Below are 14,471 nucleotides of genomic sequence, written 5' to 3' on the forward strand. Positions count from 1 at the left end.
GTATAATGTCTTGTGACGTCCACGCCGGCCTACCCCAGTTACCACTACTGTGCATGTGTGTCAAGGACAGAAAGGCAGATGTGGCAGTGGAAGGTGTCAAAGCAGTTTGGAGAGAAAAACAAAGTAAAGAAAAAAAAAACGATTAATCGATTATTAAATTAGTCATCGATTATTTTAATAATCGATTAATCGTCGATTAATCGATTAATCGTTGCAACCCTACTAAACACGTTTACTCGAGTTTCACTAAAGTCTTTCCAGCGGTTTGAGATATTTTATTAACTGACAAACAAAAAGACACAAACAACTATATTACTGTACGACTAACTAAAAAATAAAAATAAACACCTTTGGTATACCATCACTGTCTCCCAGCAGGTATTCAATCAGCTGATTGGTCAAAGAGTCGTCCTTGGCTTGACCCACCTGTGTGCACACAAACACACAATCAAARACACACACTTCCCTTTGTCCAAATAAAGTCAGTGTGTCGCCCTCAGCACCCACCGTCTCAATAGCCAGCTCTATTGCCTGGTTGTCCTCAGATTTGGGACACTTGAGGAAATGTTTTAGTGCCTGAGATGACAGAAGGAAAGAAGCTGGTTGATCGATGTTGGTTATAAAAAAGGCAGATGAGTCAATAAATCAATRAGAGACTCTTACTCTGCTGTACTGCCCACACTTCTGAAAGAACCTGCCAGCCTGCAGGTGTTTCTTCTCTCCCTCGAAGTACAGAGCAATGCTCTGGTAGTCCTCCTGTGTCGCCTCAGAGCCTGAGGCCAAATTCCCCACACCATGAAATTATACGTAAAAATGAAAATTTCATCAAAAATAAACAGCTRGGTTAACTAACACCAGAGGAATTAATGGAAAATCTACTGAGAACTCAGACACAGACTGACCGATGATGTCTGCGTAGACCTCCATCTGTCCGTGCTGCTGCGCCAGCTGGAAAGCTTCATCGTTGCACTGAGACAGAACCAGGAAGTGGATGGCTGAACCGTAGTCGTTCAGCCGCAGGAAGAACCTTGAGGACAAACAAAGAAGAAAATGAAAGACTAGGAATAAAACAACTTAAAGAAGTTATAAATCAAAATAGTATATAGTAGTCTATATCTGATCTGTCAGATCTCAGCAGCAGAGACCAGTGAGAGTTGTCCTACCTGCCCACCATCTTAGCTCCATCAACACTCTGRGTCTCCCTGACGATTCGAACCGCATCCTCTGGATTGTTCAGGTGATCCAGAAGCACACGGATTGCATTATCCCAGTCTTTAGCGCTCTCATAGGCCTGAGCTGCATCCTTATACCTGACGCACAAAACACAGAGTACTCAGACCATCCTACTGCACGATGGTCTGCAGAAAAAAAGACACACAACAGAGCACCCACTTGCCGTCRGCTTCCTTGGCCTTTGCGTACTGCAGGTGGATCTTTGGAGAGGAGACGTGTGGGAGCAGRTCTCCCACTTTAGCCCTGAAAACAGACAAATAAAAGCTGMAGTTACACAGAAAAGGAGAGAAGAGTCTCGTTTCTGATAAGAACGTCTGACGCGCCTCACCAGTTCTTGCAGCGAATGTAAACCGATGCAGCTTTGTCGTAATACTGGCCCTTTTCATAGAGCTGAGCAGCTTCAGGAAATTGCTGTAAYAGCAAATTGCACCAGATATGACATCATTTTTTTATTTTTTACCAGTGACATGAATGGACAGAAACTCCTCWTTGGTCTCTTGTACAGTGACTCTACCTTCATGCTCTCCAGAATGGCTCCACATTCCTTCTTGAGGACTTTGCTGGGATGCTGGATAGCCTGGGCCGCACCTCTTCGAATGTTCCCCATCCTGATGGACATCCTGGCTACACCAGCCTGGCACGCCTCGTCYTGCTCCTGGAACAGCACAGACGGACCAGGAAGGTGTGTGAGAGAGAGAGAGAGACGATCTAAAGCCAGAGATTTTCACTGGGCTTTAAGCTATTTTTGATCCGTCTGATGCCAACAATATCATTATTAAAGGGGACCTATTATGCAAAATTCACCTTTTAAAGGTTTTTTTTTACTCAACTTTGGGTATGTACTTTTTAAAAAAACAGTCCTAGGACCCAAAACAATGCACCCAGGGGCATATTTACTGTAAGTAAATGTATTTTAATGTATATTAATGACAAGTTTTATACTTCCTACATTTTGTGATGTCACAACCCGTACGACAACCCACAACATCCTGCGTTCAGCCCCTCACCTAGCAACCCCCAGGTGAGGCTCCACCTCCTCAGTATAAAAAGCCGTCACGGTTGTTGTTGTGAAATGCGCAGCTCATTTCACAACAAGCCTCCAATAGGGTAATGGGTAGAGTGTTAGACCAGAGAGCAGGAGACGAGGGTTCGAGACCAATACGGACACAAACTATTTAATTATTTATTTTTGTTCGCTATGAACACGTTTTCTCATGTACCTCTATTATTTAGCTTTTAGCTTTTTTATTGTTTAGCCTATTTGTTCGAGTTTCTGAGGTATTTTGACTGCTACTGCTCCAATTACCTGCTCTGGTAACAGCATGCAGAGTGAGCGCAGAGCTCCGACAGGAGGAGGGGGAGAAAAAAAAAAGCTGCGACCACGACTCTGCCTCTGGGTCTGACTCAGGGTCTCATATGGTTGTACAACGGAGCTTCTGCTATTATTAGCCATGCTAACYTAAACGCTGGCTTTGGAGGGCGGAGTTAATGTCAACAGATATTTGGAGGGCGTTACCAACAGAGCTCATTAACGTAAACAGCTCTTCTGAACTGAAGTCAGAGCAGGCAGAACTAGAAAATGGGAAATTTTATTATCTGAGAATTATTTTGTGCATTAAATTGAATGAACATGGTCTAGATAGCCCACAGACATACCATAAAAATTTCTAGGACCCATAATTGGTCTCCTTTAAGAAAGAAAAAGTTAATATTTGTAKAACAAAATACAGAACTCACCTTATCACTGTGAGTCATGCCTTTCTCATAATGTGCCAAAGCGTTGACATAATCTCCACTGCAAAATGAACAGGAGTGAGACAKGTTTTGTAAACGGTGTAAACAGTGTGTGTGACATTTGTGTACACTTACATAAACTCCAGATGGACTGCATATTCTTTGGATATGAAGGGAATCTGGTCCTCTGCGAGCCTTTTGGCCAACATCAGAGCACTGTCCCACTGCAGGAGATCTCTTCTCATCTGATACACACAACAAATGTTGTGCGTTTAATTAAATCAGACTCAACAGGCCCACATAATGTAGATAATATAAAGATAATAACTAAGATCCAACTATAGGTTTTATTTTTATATATAAACACTACCTCCAGAGCAGCTATCGGGCAGCTTGAAGACAGGTAAAGGTCCTGCGCCAGGTTGTATTCTTCTAGAAACATGGCCAAATGTCCTGCCAGTAAATTCTTCTCCTCTATGCCCTATAAAAATATATAAGAAAGTGCGTTTTTTTAGAAAATAAAGTAGCTACGTCTTGTATGAGCAAAGTGTTATTATTATTATTACTACCTGAATGCTCTGCAGTGACAGGACCATGCCCACGTTGCCACTCATGCGGTGGGCCTGAACAGCCAGTTCCACCTCCATGTGGACCAGACAGGCTTTACCTAATTCGGCCCAATCAGCGCCGCTGCCTCCAGACCTGCACAGACTCCACGCCTCGTGGAACCTGGACACAAAGATTTACCTTATTAGGTTTGGTGTAGCTTTAAAGTTGTTGCCTTTGACTGCAGCAGGTGTTTTTTTTAACCTGCTTCTGCTCCGGTGAAGGATCAGTACAGGAGCTTTTTCTGCACGTTACATTACAAACATGACTCTCTGTCATTTATTCTTCTTTATTTTGTTATATTTAGGAAATATTTATCCAGATTTTTTTCTAATATTACAAACTAGAAAAACATCTTGCTCTGAAAACTGATCAAATGTTTTSCACACCGGCAGGGGCACACCGTTTACAACCAGGAAGTCTGACCGTTTGAGCATGAGCGCCTGGCTGAGCTGCCTGCTGACTTCTGGCGGTGAATCTGTCGACGCGCCGGCGGAGCGACGGAGGAACGAGTGCGTGCTCAGAGACACTTCGCTCATTTTGCCGCTTGTCGTGTGACAGGTCAGCTCACCGTTGTACAAGAGCAAAGGCCTTTGGGAAAACGGGAGAGCGGTGCTCCCCACTAGCACCACCCGGGGTCCTGAGCAGAGTGACAACACAATTTAAGAACAGGTTTTCTCCGTGTTACAGGACAACGCTGGCAGCTTTTACATCGTCTCCAGCAGCAGTACGATGTCGCGTCTTCCCACCATATATTGTAGTTTTATGCAAGGCATAAGTGTAGACTTTGTCATGGTCGAAAGCCACAAACACTCCTCTGTCTGAATGCCAGTTGTCCCACAGCACTCCTGTGATGGTGGGAGAGAAGTTGGGGAGCTCAAAGCAGGATGTTGTTGTCTGAAAACAACACAGAGTTTTTAGTCTTGTTTCATTACACACATATCGTTTCTACACTCCGTTTTTTAATTCAACAACCCAGGAGATGGTGAGTGTAGGTGCAGTGTAAAAGAAGCAAAATGCGTTTGTGTACTGACGTTTGCAGGGGAGAACAGGAAGCCTCCATTCTTGTCYTCAATGAAGACCACCCATGTGCCGTTTGGGTCGGGGAAGACTTTTCTCACACCGACTGGGTGGCTGTAGCTGTTCACCACCTCCAAGTCCTCCACCAAGACACTCACTACACTGCCCCCCTGAGGAGAAACAAACAAAAAACAGCTTACATGACAAGAAAATGCAGCCGGGAAAACAATGTTGTGGTCAACTTGGGTTATGTGGAAAMGTTAGGAACAATTATTATCTTACCTGTTGTATAAATATTCTTTAATTGACCACATTTTGGAGAAATTGAGTTAAATTTGACTGCATTTACGAGCTAAAGCAGTCTATAAAAGGGACAGCTGAATGCTGCTATTTTAAAAKAACTTTAATAAAAAAAATTCTTAGCAATTCATTCCAACTCTTGATCATAAACATCTTCAGAAAATTGAATTTGGCATGATGAGAAACTGAATGATTTCCTCCAGTTTGGAGAAGAATGACAGAGATGAAGGAGATGTGTTAACCTTACATCAGTGCCGTAGTAAAGGAAGTCAGAGGTTAGAGCGTGACAAAGGATCCGCTCCTTTTTGTCCTCGTTCGGGAAAAGCTTCATCTCCTTCTTGTCCTCCGTACCTTTCCCTTCAATCTGAATATCAAAAAAGTGATCAGTGATGCATCAATATTCAGACAGCCAGAGGACATGGTGACTCACCATGTGTAGCTGCACTTTRCCTTCAAACAGAGCTGCTGCGTAGTCTGCGTTAAGACACATGCTGGCTATTGTCCCCAYATATTCAACCTCTTTTATCTTTTTTAAACCTGGGTGAAACACAAAAGGTTTTCTGTGATCTGACAGTCCTGACATTCACTCACTCTGTAAAGAATTTACACGCAGCTGCCACTTATCAATTTTTCAGACACACAATTTATTTTATCTACCGTAGAACCAGGCTATGTTGTTCATCCCTACTGCCACATGGTACGGTCCCACTGCGACAAACGTGGGCTCTACCTCCACCTGCACGGCCACAGGACTCTCCTGACAAACCCAAAAAAAGGATTTATTATTCAATRTAGTCATCACAAAAAGAAAAAATATGCTGAACAGATAAAAATAATATGGCAAACTTTGAATCAACAGGTCAAGGGTTGGATTTATAAAACTTGCGTACGCACAAAACGAGACCAGAAACTTGCGTACGCCACTTTTCACTCCAAGGTTGTGATTTATAAAATCCAAACTTGACGTGAAAATGTGCCAGCTCTGACCCATGCGTACGCTCATTTTGGAGACGTGAAACTGCGACACAGATGGTGAAGTGAGGAATTAGAGCCACACTGTGTAATGATCACTGTCAGATATTTAATTTACCTTCATAATCAGACTTAGATTTTTATTCAACTTTATCATCAGCTTTCTTAACAGTAATATTTATGCCTCTGCTGCTGAGCCATGAGGACCTTTGAAATAAAAAAACTTAAATCTTAAATAAAAGTTGAGACATCTCCATCCATCTCCTTCCTCCTCAGACGACCCTGACCCACAGACCCGTCCCCAAAAAGAGACATTTCAACAGCACAACAGCAAAAGCAATGCTTTGGGTACTTGCAGGGCACCCCTCACCAGTGTGGATGTTGTAAAAAGTTCACTTTTTAAAGTCCGTATTTCTCACGTGCGCACAAGGCAGTGAGGATGTGAGGGGGTGAGGAGACGGTCAGCTGCAGATAACAGAGCAGGCAGGAGGAGGACGGGGGAGAAGAGCGGTGAACTTGTTTCAAACTTTATCTGACTTATTTAATTGTATTTATTGTTTTTATCATCCTGCAGGCTCTGACAGAAAATTAATTTGCAGCTGAGTTTTGGGAAAAAATCATTAGATTACTCTAAACATCTGTAAATTTGAAAAATGAGGGAAAATCTGCGTCAATTACAGACAATCTGTTCACATGAGCAGCTGTCAGTCAGCACCTGTCATCCTCCAGACATACAACAGAGCGTCTGAGTCAATCGCCTTTTTTGACACTGATCAGCAGACATTTAAATACATCTTAACATTCATGAGGTACTTTACACTGACTGTTTATGGCTGAGTGTGGGCGTGTAGAGGACAGAACCTGAGGTGTGACCTTGAGCGCAAACTCTGAGGTGAAGCTGTGATCTATAAAGGAAAGGTGCGCAGAAACATGCGTACGTATGGTTTTATAAATCTGAATTATTTTTAGCGTACGCCATTTTCACCTTTTGGCCGTACGTTCACTTTTAGTGTGGTTTCCATGCAATCCTTTATAAATCTGACCCCAGATCTTTACAAAAATTAGAAAAGTGAATCAARCCCTCCAAACTTTCATCTCTAAATATTAAACTCTTCTGTTATTACAGGGTTCCTATAGCTAACGGTGAGTAAAATTTAAGATTTTTTAAGATCTAATTAATGCCACTTGAAATGAAGTTTAAGACCAACTTCACAATAAACACAAATGGAAAAAACCCAGTTCACAATTTTAGCCAAACTTTTTTTAAAAACAAAACAAGCTGTGAGAGGAAATCTGTAAATTATTTAAAAAAATTAAAAAGTTACCAATTATTTTAATATTTGATACAAATTACAATCATCCTACCACGTTTTAACATTTTTAAGACCTCTGAAAGATTGGTTTAAGACATTTTAAGGCTAATTAAGGTCTTATTTTAGGARTGATGAATTCAATGCCTTTTTAAGGCCTTTTTTAAGGACTTTTTAAGGATCTGCAGGAACCCTGTATCATGTGCAGATGGATGTGTTCTCACCCCCTCCACCTGGTTGGAGACCGTGACCTCCAGCAGGGATGTGAGATAGGCCATCCGGGTACCAAAGCTGTCCCCGAGCATGGGTAGCTTGGTCAAGAAGACGTGAATTGTCCCTTTTTGTGTGGAAACCGCCAACAGCTGTCCGTCGTCCGTCCAGTTCAACTGATCCAGACCTGCAGGAGAGACGGAGAAGTAGGTAACGTATTCCAAACAACCTTACAAAACAACTCAAGAAATAGTGTCACCTTTAGTCTCATCATCCAGCTGAATTATGTCACAGATATCACTGAGGTTAGACAAATCATGGATCTTTATGCTGCAGCAAAACCAAAAATATGTTTCGTTTTTAAACCTWTAGCAACAAAGAAAACAAAAAGCAGTCTGTGTGAACATTTGTGTACCTGTTMTCTCCACAGGAAGCAGCTTTGTTTAGTGCAGGCGAGATGGCCACACTCGTCAGACTACCTTTATGGTTGCGAGCCTGATGGAGTTCATATCCAATTTCACTGATGTGAGTGGAAATAACCACGAAGTACCCGTGGGAGAAGCCGATAAGTATATAACCATCACCGTACCTGGACAGGCAGAAAGAAAGGAACAGTTTATAGCAAAGAAACCTCCTCTTTAACCCCGTATTAAGCTGTGAGAGAGTGAACAGTACCAGCGATAGGACACAATGTTTCCATAGTGCTGCTCAAAGGCCAACTCGACTGGGTTTTGAGGGTCATTGAGATTGAAAAGCATCAGTATTTTCTTGTCCATGGACACACTCACCTGAAGATTCAGTGATCACAACATTGTACACAGTTATGTCAAAGTCACATGTAAATATTAAATCTGAGCTCTTGATATTGTAAAGCTTTTTAAAAACATATTGGGCCTCATGCAAGAACATGTTCGTATTCTTATCCTAAAATCTCTTACTTTTGTTCGTATGAAGAGTTTGTACGAACATGTCACATCAGATTCAACAAACTCTTCAGGAGAAGTGTGTAAATGAGGAGCGTAAACTGATGAATGTATCAGGTGCTCGTGCACGGGAGAGGAGATTAGCATAATTACCACCCCAAAAACACCATATAAGGCTATGTTTCCTGCCCCACATACCAGGAAGTGTCCATTCATAAACGACATCGCAAAGTAAAAAAGAAGAATAACTTTACGAGTTCAGAGATTGAAGTCCTGCTGTTAGAGATCCAGAATTTTTTTTTGTCATTTTTAGCAGCGTCAGCTGTGGAATTAAAGGAACTGCTAAAGCCAAGGAATGAAATGTGCTATTAATGTCGTGTCTCCTGTGGGTCGTATACAGTCACAGAAATGAAAATCTAAATCATATTCATCTCTCTCTAGGTCTCCTTTGGTCAAATATTTTTAATCTAAATGTAAACAACTGTGTTACATAGTTTTGATTTATTCAGAAGAAGAGCAGTTGCGCACCGCTACCCCAAAAAATGAAATACAAATATATATAAATATGAAATATAAAGTTATTAATGAAGAAAATCAGTCTGGATAACAGCAAACTGACTGCATGTAAAAGATATGACAGGTCTGGACCGTTCGTCAATTTTGTTCATATCTGAAAAGTCTTAAAATACGAGAAAATTGGTGAATGCCACAAATTCTCCTAAATCACTCGTACGCACAACTTAAGAACAAATCTGTGCGTACGAACGGTTCTTGCATGAGCCTGCTTACATCTAAGTACCTCCTATAAATAAATATGTATACAAATTTTATGTAGGTTTCAAACTTTACCTCTCAAAGCTCRACATGTTATGGATAATTTGTGTCTACAAGAATCCATCAGATCCAAATAATAATAAAAAGTGCCAAAATTAAAAATATATGAGTGAAATCTAAAAAATAATTGACAGTAATGAAATAAACAAAAAAGTATAAGATTGAAGTTTAATTTTGAGATTAAAGAAACCACCAAGAGTGTATTATATGGAGGTGAAAGTGTTTTTTGTGGGAAAATGCATTTTAGAAAAAATTCTGTAAGTATTAATATTATTTTTCATTACAACTAATCTCCAACATTTGCCACAGTAAACCATAGATCATCCTATATTTTAGAAAATGTTACTCATAATGTCACGCAGGAAAAACTTACWGTGCCCTCCCCTTGAGAGGACCTTTCATCTGTCTTCATCACAGAAAAGTAAATTTCTGTAGGTTCACCTCTAAGAGCTCTCTGAAAAAAAAAAAACAGAAGGATGAACAAGATGTTCATTTTCAGCTCTTTTCCTGTCTTCCAGTCATAATGCAACAWTAATGCACCTTCTGACATTTCATGAACACGTTAACACAGTTGTCTTGAAAGATCTTGTGTTAAGTGTGCTCTTATACACAAACACACACACACACTCACACAGAGAGAGTTTTAGTTTGCTTACCTGTCTGATTGTGTCTCCCTCGTGGTTGCTAATGCTAAGAGTGTTGTCATCACTTCCCAGAGCCAGTAGATTCTGAGAACTCCAGCAGCCACAGGTGATTTTCTTGGTGTGTTTACCTAAAGCAGTGAATAAGAGGAAATGAAGTGTAAAAAAGATATTAAAATAAAGCATAACAAYCACTAACAGACCATCAAAGATGTTTATTTGGTGTGTGTATTACCCAGTACAGGGATCTTGCGTGAGGTCTGCCGATTGTAAATCAGCAGGTTTCCTTTCGCCGTTCCAACKGCCAACAGGGGCCCAGTTTTAGACCACAAGATGAAGGTCATCTGATCTTTGCTGAAACAAACAACAGCAATTAATCTAGAGTACAAAAATTATCAACACAAAGTCACTATCAGTGAATCTGTGACATCGTTTACTCGTTGCTAACCCTCTCACTTCCTTCTAGCATGCTTGTCGTACCTCATGCCGCTGTCTATCTGTGATGTTTTATCGACGCTGGCATCCCACAGGTAGATGGAGCTGGACTTTGCTGCTATCACAGCCAAAATGTCGCCATCCTTATCCCAATCCATTCCAAGYCAGCGGCTAAAGAGTGCGAGAATAGGAAATGAACAAAATGTGAAAAATTTGGGAAACTTTGACGAGGACCAAAGTAAGGTTCTAAAGATCTTCTCACACTTACCCTGGAAGGTTGAGTTCAGTCCTTTTCTGTCCATGCCGGTCAAATATTTTCACCGTGTTGTCCTGTCTGTACGATATGAAACCCAGTTCAAGTTTAGAATTATCATTGTGATGTTAATCTTGCATTAAGAGACATATCCTCACATTTATTTAAAGAACCTGGGCTTTAACCCAACAGATACTCACCCAGCAACAGCAATGTAATTTCCCAGGCTTTTCTGCCATTTATACAGAAGGCARGAACCCGCCCAGGCTTTGTCAGCAAGGGTAAAAACACTCTGTGGAAATAAAGACAGCTTTCAGGTTTTCTTCTTTTAAAACTTGTGTAAAACACATTTATACTCCCTGGCTTTTGGCACAGCCTAAGACTTGTTTTTAGTTTTACTCCTATTTCATTCTTTTTAATCTTTGTTTTGTGTTTTTCATGTTTTGATTTTATTTGTACAGCACTTGGCTGCAGCTGTGGTTGTTTTAACGTGCTTTATAAATAAATTAGTAGTAGTTTAGCCACTGTTCAGCATATGATTTTATATATCAAACTGGGATGTCATCTCACAGCTAAAGTTTGGCCAAATCTGGTTCATGCAATGAAACAATAATCCCAAACATGTAAACAGCTGAAGAGAAGAATCAAGYTGTGTCCCATTTAAAACAGAACTGTGCATAAATAATCCCACCTACATGAAAAAAATAAGCTACATAACTTCCTCCACAACTATAAGACAAATGGATAAGACACATTGTTGCAGCTCACAGAGCTTCTAACTATTAAATCCCAGGATGTATTACTGCTTTTGCATMTTGGTTAAGTTTTGTGTTAAATAAATGACAACGAGCTGCTTATCTGAGGAGCCATTTACCATGTTTTAGGACCCGATAGGGCTAAATAATAATAATTACTATGAATATTACGCCCTCAGATGCAAACTTAATTGTTTACCATAACTATAAGGCTTAAAAACTAGTTAAAACTGTGACATTACAACCAGGAAGACTGCTAACAACAGTGACACATTAGGTCCTTGACATTAAGTCTATTATTTAGTTATAGAGRAGAAGAAAAATGAAAACAGCTAAAGACAAGTAAACATCCAGAATGTTAGCTAAAATAACTAATCAGAGCACGAGAGGCTYCGCGCTAAAACTCGTTAAACTTATTACGTCATCAAACTCAAGRTAAAACGCATAAAATCACAAAGATAATGCGCTTTATTAGTGCTTCTTTGGGTACTAACCTTCATTTTGATGTCSTTTGTTCAAATAAAGGACGCAATTCTTCTCAAAACAAACACCTTCGACATAAGCGCTGTTTTTTTCCCACAATGCCTTTCTCRGAAGCTGCTGCGCCGCCGATGTCATGGCAACTGAAAGTAGCCAATGAGGTGCCGACACTGCATTGCCATGGGAACACTTCCTACTTCGGATTAAACAAGTTTTTTTTTCTTAGAAAAGCACTGATCATTGTTTCTGTTTTTCTAACACTTTGTGATGAGAGATAAACTTAARAAATTCGTGTCTATTAAAAAAACAGCAAAGTGAGAAACTATAAAAAGTGAACCGTCATAAACTTTTACCTGCTTTTTTTTTATTTATTGTTGTGACATTCATGTGATAAGTCACGTCTTAACTATGAAAGACTGCTCAATCAATACTCTATGTCAGAGTGAATTAGTGTGTCAACAAAACGTCAGAAATCAGTAAAGCTGGTTAGTCGTTTCAAACATTTGCAACATCAACTTTTTTAATCTTTTAATCTCTCCTAAAACGACAAATTGTAGGAAAWTTTTCTAAAAAGCCATGAATCAGTTTCATCATCTCACACAACCCCACTGTTCCTAATTATCATGACCTGTATTGTGCACAGATCCAAAATATAACTACTGGTTATCCTAATTACAGTCGTATTGTTGTCACAGAGCTTACAGGTGAAAGGTGATCCCAGAGGTTCTTGTTTTGATGCTGCAGCTGTTAGAACATGTGTAGAACATGTGTAAACTGCACAAACAGGCCTGCTGTGGAGCTGTACATCTGTAAARACAAAACAGRAATTTGTTTTCAACAAACCAACCTGTCTGGAAATCACGTGCCAGAACATAAATAATTAATTTGAAATATACAAGTCAAATAATATTAGAGTTGAAGACGCTTTGTTTCTCATCAAAAGGGTTTTTTATTAATAAACTGGAGTTCTACGGTGCTCTGTAGAGTAAACTCACCCCTCTCACAGTGGAGTCTTAGGATTACAGATGTTTTGGTCACATTGTGGGTTCAGAAATCTGAGACATCCTCCTCTGTTTGTCAATTTTATTCCCCWCTCAAACCATCTGCTGTCTTCTTTTATCAGTAACTTGTGCACTTTTGTACAGTAACAGCAAGTTAACTTTTGGCCACACGAGGGCAGCAGTGAGCACATCGTGGTGACTTGGGGAGTCTGACAAACTGTAACAAAACTCATCCTTCATCTCCAGCTTTAATCCCAAATTATGGCCTCCTCTATATTTAACAGGAAACCGATATTTGTTGCAAAAAAATAATATAATAATAATAAAAAAGGAGACYTCAGAGAAGAAACAATCTAAAATGAGCCAAAAATTATTTTAATTATCTGTTTTCTTTTCTTACAAAACCTTTTTCAGGGCGCGTTCCAGGTGAAGCGTTTGAACAGGGAACAAACAGCGGCCGCTTCAGAGATATTACACAAATATCACAGAACGTTTGGAGGACCAGAGTGCAGAGTTCCCTCCCGCAGAGCCAGAAGCCGGACACACAGCTGCAGGTATGGGTCTGCATGAACATAAAGCTTTGACTGATCTGGAAACCCTCCAGGCTCAGAGTGGAGTCAGACAAACTGAAACGGAGGAAATAAAACATTTCCCATGCTCACATTCTGTTTAAATACTGAGTCGCACCGAATTCTGCGACAGCTTCAATACATTAYCTAACATTTTTGTGTGTTTTTTTCTTTTGTTTACTAAATAAGATCCAAAAACTTTATCTGTAGTTGATAAAAAACTCTAAAGCTCCTCCTGTCTTGTATTGAGTGTATTGTAGATAAACTACGTTTGTTATTCTTTGCTGCTGCTCTGAGAACCCCCCCTCATTTTCAGAATCTCTTTCTGGAAGGGCGTGGCGTGTGTTGAGGTGTGTGAAGGTCGAAAGCMTCCGGTTTTGTGGAGGAGGGGCCGGGTCAGTAGTCGTCTCCTCGGCTCACCACCTCCTTGCAGGTGGGCCTGAGCAGGATGGTGTGCTCGAACTGAGCGGTGTAGCAGCCTTTGGTGTCGCAGAGCGGGGGGTAGGGGTCCACGATGCCCAGGTCGCACAGGTTCTTCAGGGCCATCAGGTACTTGCTCTCGCCGAGGCGGTCCAGCCAGCGGCGGCAGAACGCCAGCGTGCCGAAGTTCTCGTTGATGACGTTCAGCAGGTGCTTCGCTCGGGGCAGCCTGGAGGGACGAGGTTTGTACATTTCATCGCTGACTGGAGGAAAAGCTCTGCGGTCGCGCAGGGCGGGGCCGGTCTCACCTGATGGGGACGTGGCCCACGTCGAAGTTCTTCATGTAGTGAGAGCACTCCATGTCGTCGTGGACCACGCCTTTGCCTGTGCTGCCGAACGTCTCGATGGCGTAAACCTCCCCCTCCTGAAGGGAACCAGCATCAGCAGGGAGGTGTGTAAACAAACAAGATTAGAACTGAAACAAGCTGAAACTACACAGGACGTTAAATCACCTCCATTTTTGTTGCTTCCCCTCCTTTCACGATGGGCACCGTCTTCCCAGCGTGTATCCGGTACTGACCGATGGAGTGACCGTTCAGGTTTCGGATTGGCTTCACTGGAACAAAAAACAGTTTATGATAAAACAGTAAAGAGCTGGGAGAATTATTACTGTAAAACATTGTCGTCACCCATCAAATTTATTATTTTATTAATTGAAAATATTGAAGTTCTTTAATTTGGTTGATTATAATATTCTACTGGTTATGTATAAGGT

General features: G+C 40.9%; 2 protein-coding genes across 2 annotated transcripts in view; both read right to left on the minus strand.

The window, feature by feature from the left end:
• The window catches only part of wdr19 (WD repeat domain 19), a 15,563-nt gene extending 3,751 nt beyond the window's left edge, over positions 1–11,812 (minus strand). Inside the window, exons 1-29 of the mRNA XM_014032458.1 lie at positions 11,721–11,812; positions 10,672–10,763; positions 10,487–10,552; positions 10,264–10,389; positions 10,019–10,137; positions 9,799–9,914; positions 9,516–9,596; positions 8,061–8,173; positions 7,801–7,974; positions 7,645–7,715; positions 7,400–7,572; positions 5,551–5,650; positions 5,324–5,430; positions 5,141–5,257; positions 4,608–4,763; positions 4,323–4,470; positions 4,000–4,213; positions 3,537–3,696; positions 3,338–3,448; positions 3,103–3,212; positions 2,971–3,028; positions 1,748–1,888; positions 1,562–1,644; positions 1,393–1,476; positions 1,164–1,310; positions 903–1,027; positions 664–773; positions 508–576; positions 349–426 (exon numbers count right to left, since the gene is read on the minus strand). Of these exons, the coding sequence (XP_013887912.1) occupies positions 349–426; positions 508–576; positions 664–773; positions 903–1,027; positions 1,164–1,310; positions 1,393–1,476; positions 1,562–1,644; positions 1,748–1,888; positions 2,971–3,028; positions 3,103–3,212; positions 3,338–3,448; positions 3,537–3,696; positions 4,000–4,213; positions 4,323–4,470; positions 4,608–4,763; positions 5,141–5,257; positions 5,324–5,430; positions 5,551–5,650; positions 7,400–7,572; positions 7,645–7,715; positions 7,801–7,974; positions 8,061–8,173; positions 9,516–9,596; positions 9,799–9,914; positions 10,019–10,137; positions 10,264–10,389; positions 10,487–10,552; positions 10,672–10,763; positions 11,721–11,726 (3,255 nt within the window). The 5' untranslated portion in view covers positions 11,727–11,812. The remainder of the gene's footprint in view (positions 1–348; positions 427–507; positions 577–663; positions 774–902; positions 1,028–1,163; positions 1,311–1,392; positions 1,477–1,561; positions 1,645–1,747; positions 1,889–2,970; positions 3,029–3,102; positions 3,213–3,337; positions 3,449–3,536; positions 3,697–3,999; positions 4,214–4,322; positions 4,471–4,607; positions 4,764–5,140; positions 5,258–5,323; positions 5,431–5,550; positions 5,651–7,399; positions 7,573–7,644; positions 7,716–7,800; positions 7,975–8,060; positions 8,174–9,515; positions 9,597–9,798; positions 9,915–10,018; positions 10,138–10,263; positions 10,390–10,486; positions 10,553–10,671; positions 10,764–11,720) is intronic.
• Positions 11,813–13,061: 1,249 nt separating this feature from the next.
• The window catches only part of LOC106535454 (methionine aminopeptidase 2), a gene marked incomplete at its 5' end in the record, with an annotated part of 4,848 nt that continues 3,438 nt past the window's right edge, over positions 13,062–14,471 (minus strand). The window contains 3 exon segments of the mRNA XM_014032459.1: positions 13,062–13,925; positions 14,005–14,120; positions 14,209–14,312. Of these exon segments, the coding sequence (XP_013887913.1) occupies positions 13,673–13,925; positions 14,005–14,120; positions 14,209–14,312 (473 nt within the window).

The sequence above is a fragment of the Austrofundulus limnaeus genome, unplaced genomic scaffold, assembly GCF_001266775.1.
Source record: "Austrofundulus limnaeus strain Quisiro unplaced genomic scaffold, Austrofundulus_limnaeus-1.0 Scaffold1456, whole genome shotgun sequence".
NCBI lineage: Eukaryota > Metazoa > Chordata > Actinopteri > Cyprinodontiformes > Rivulidae > Austrofundulus > Austrofundulus limnaeus.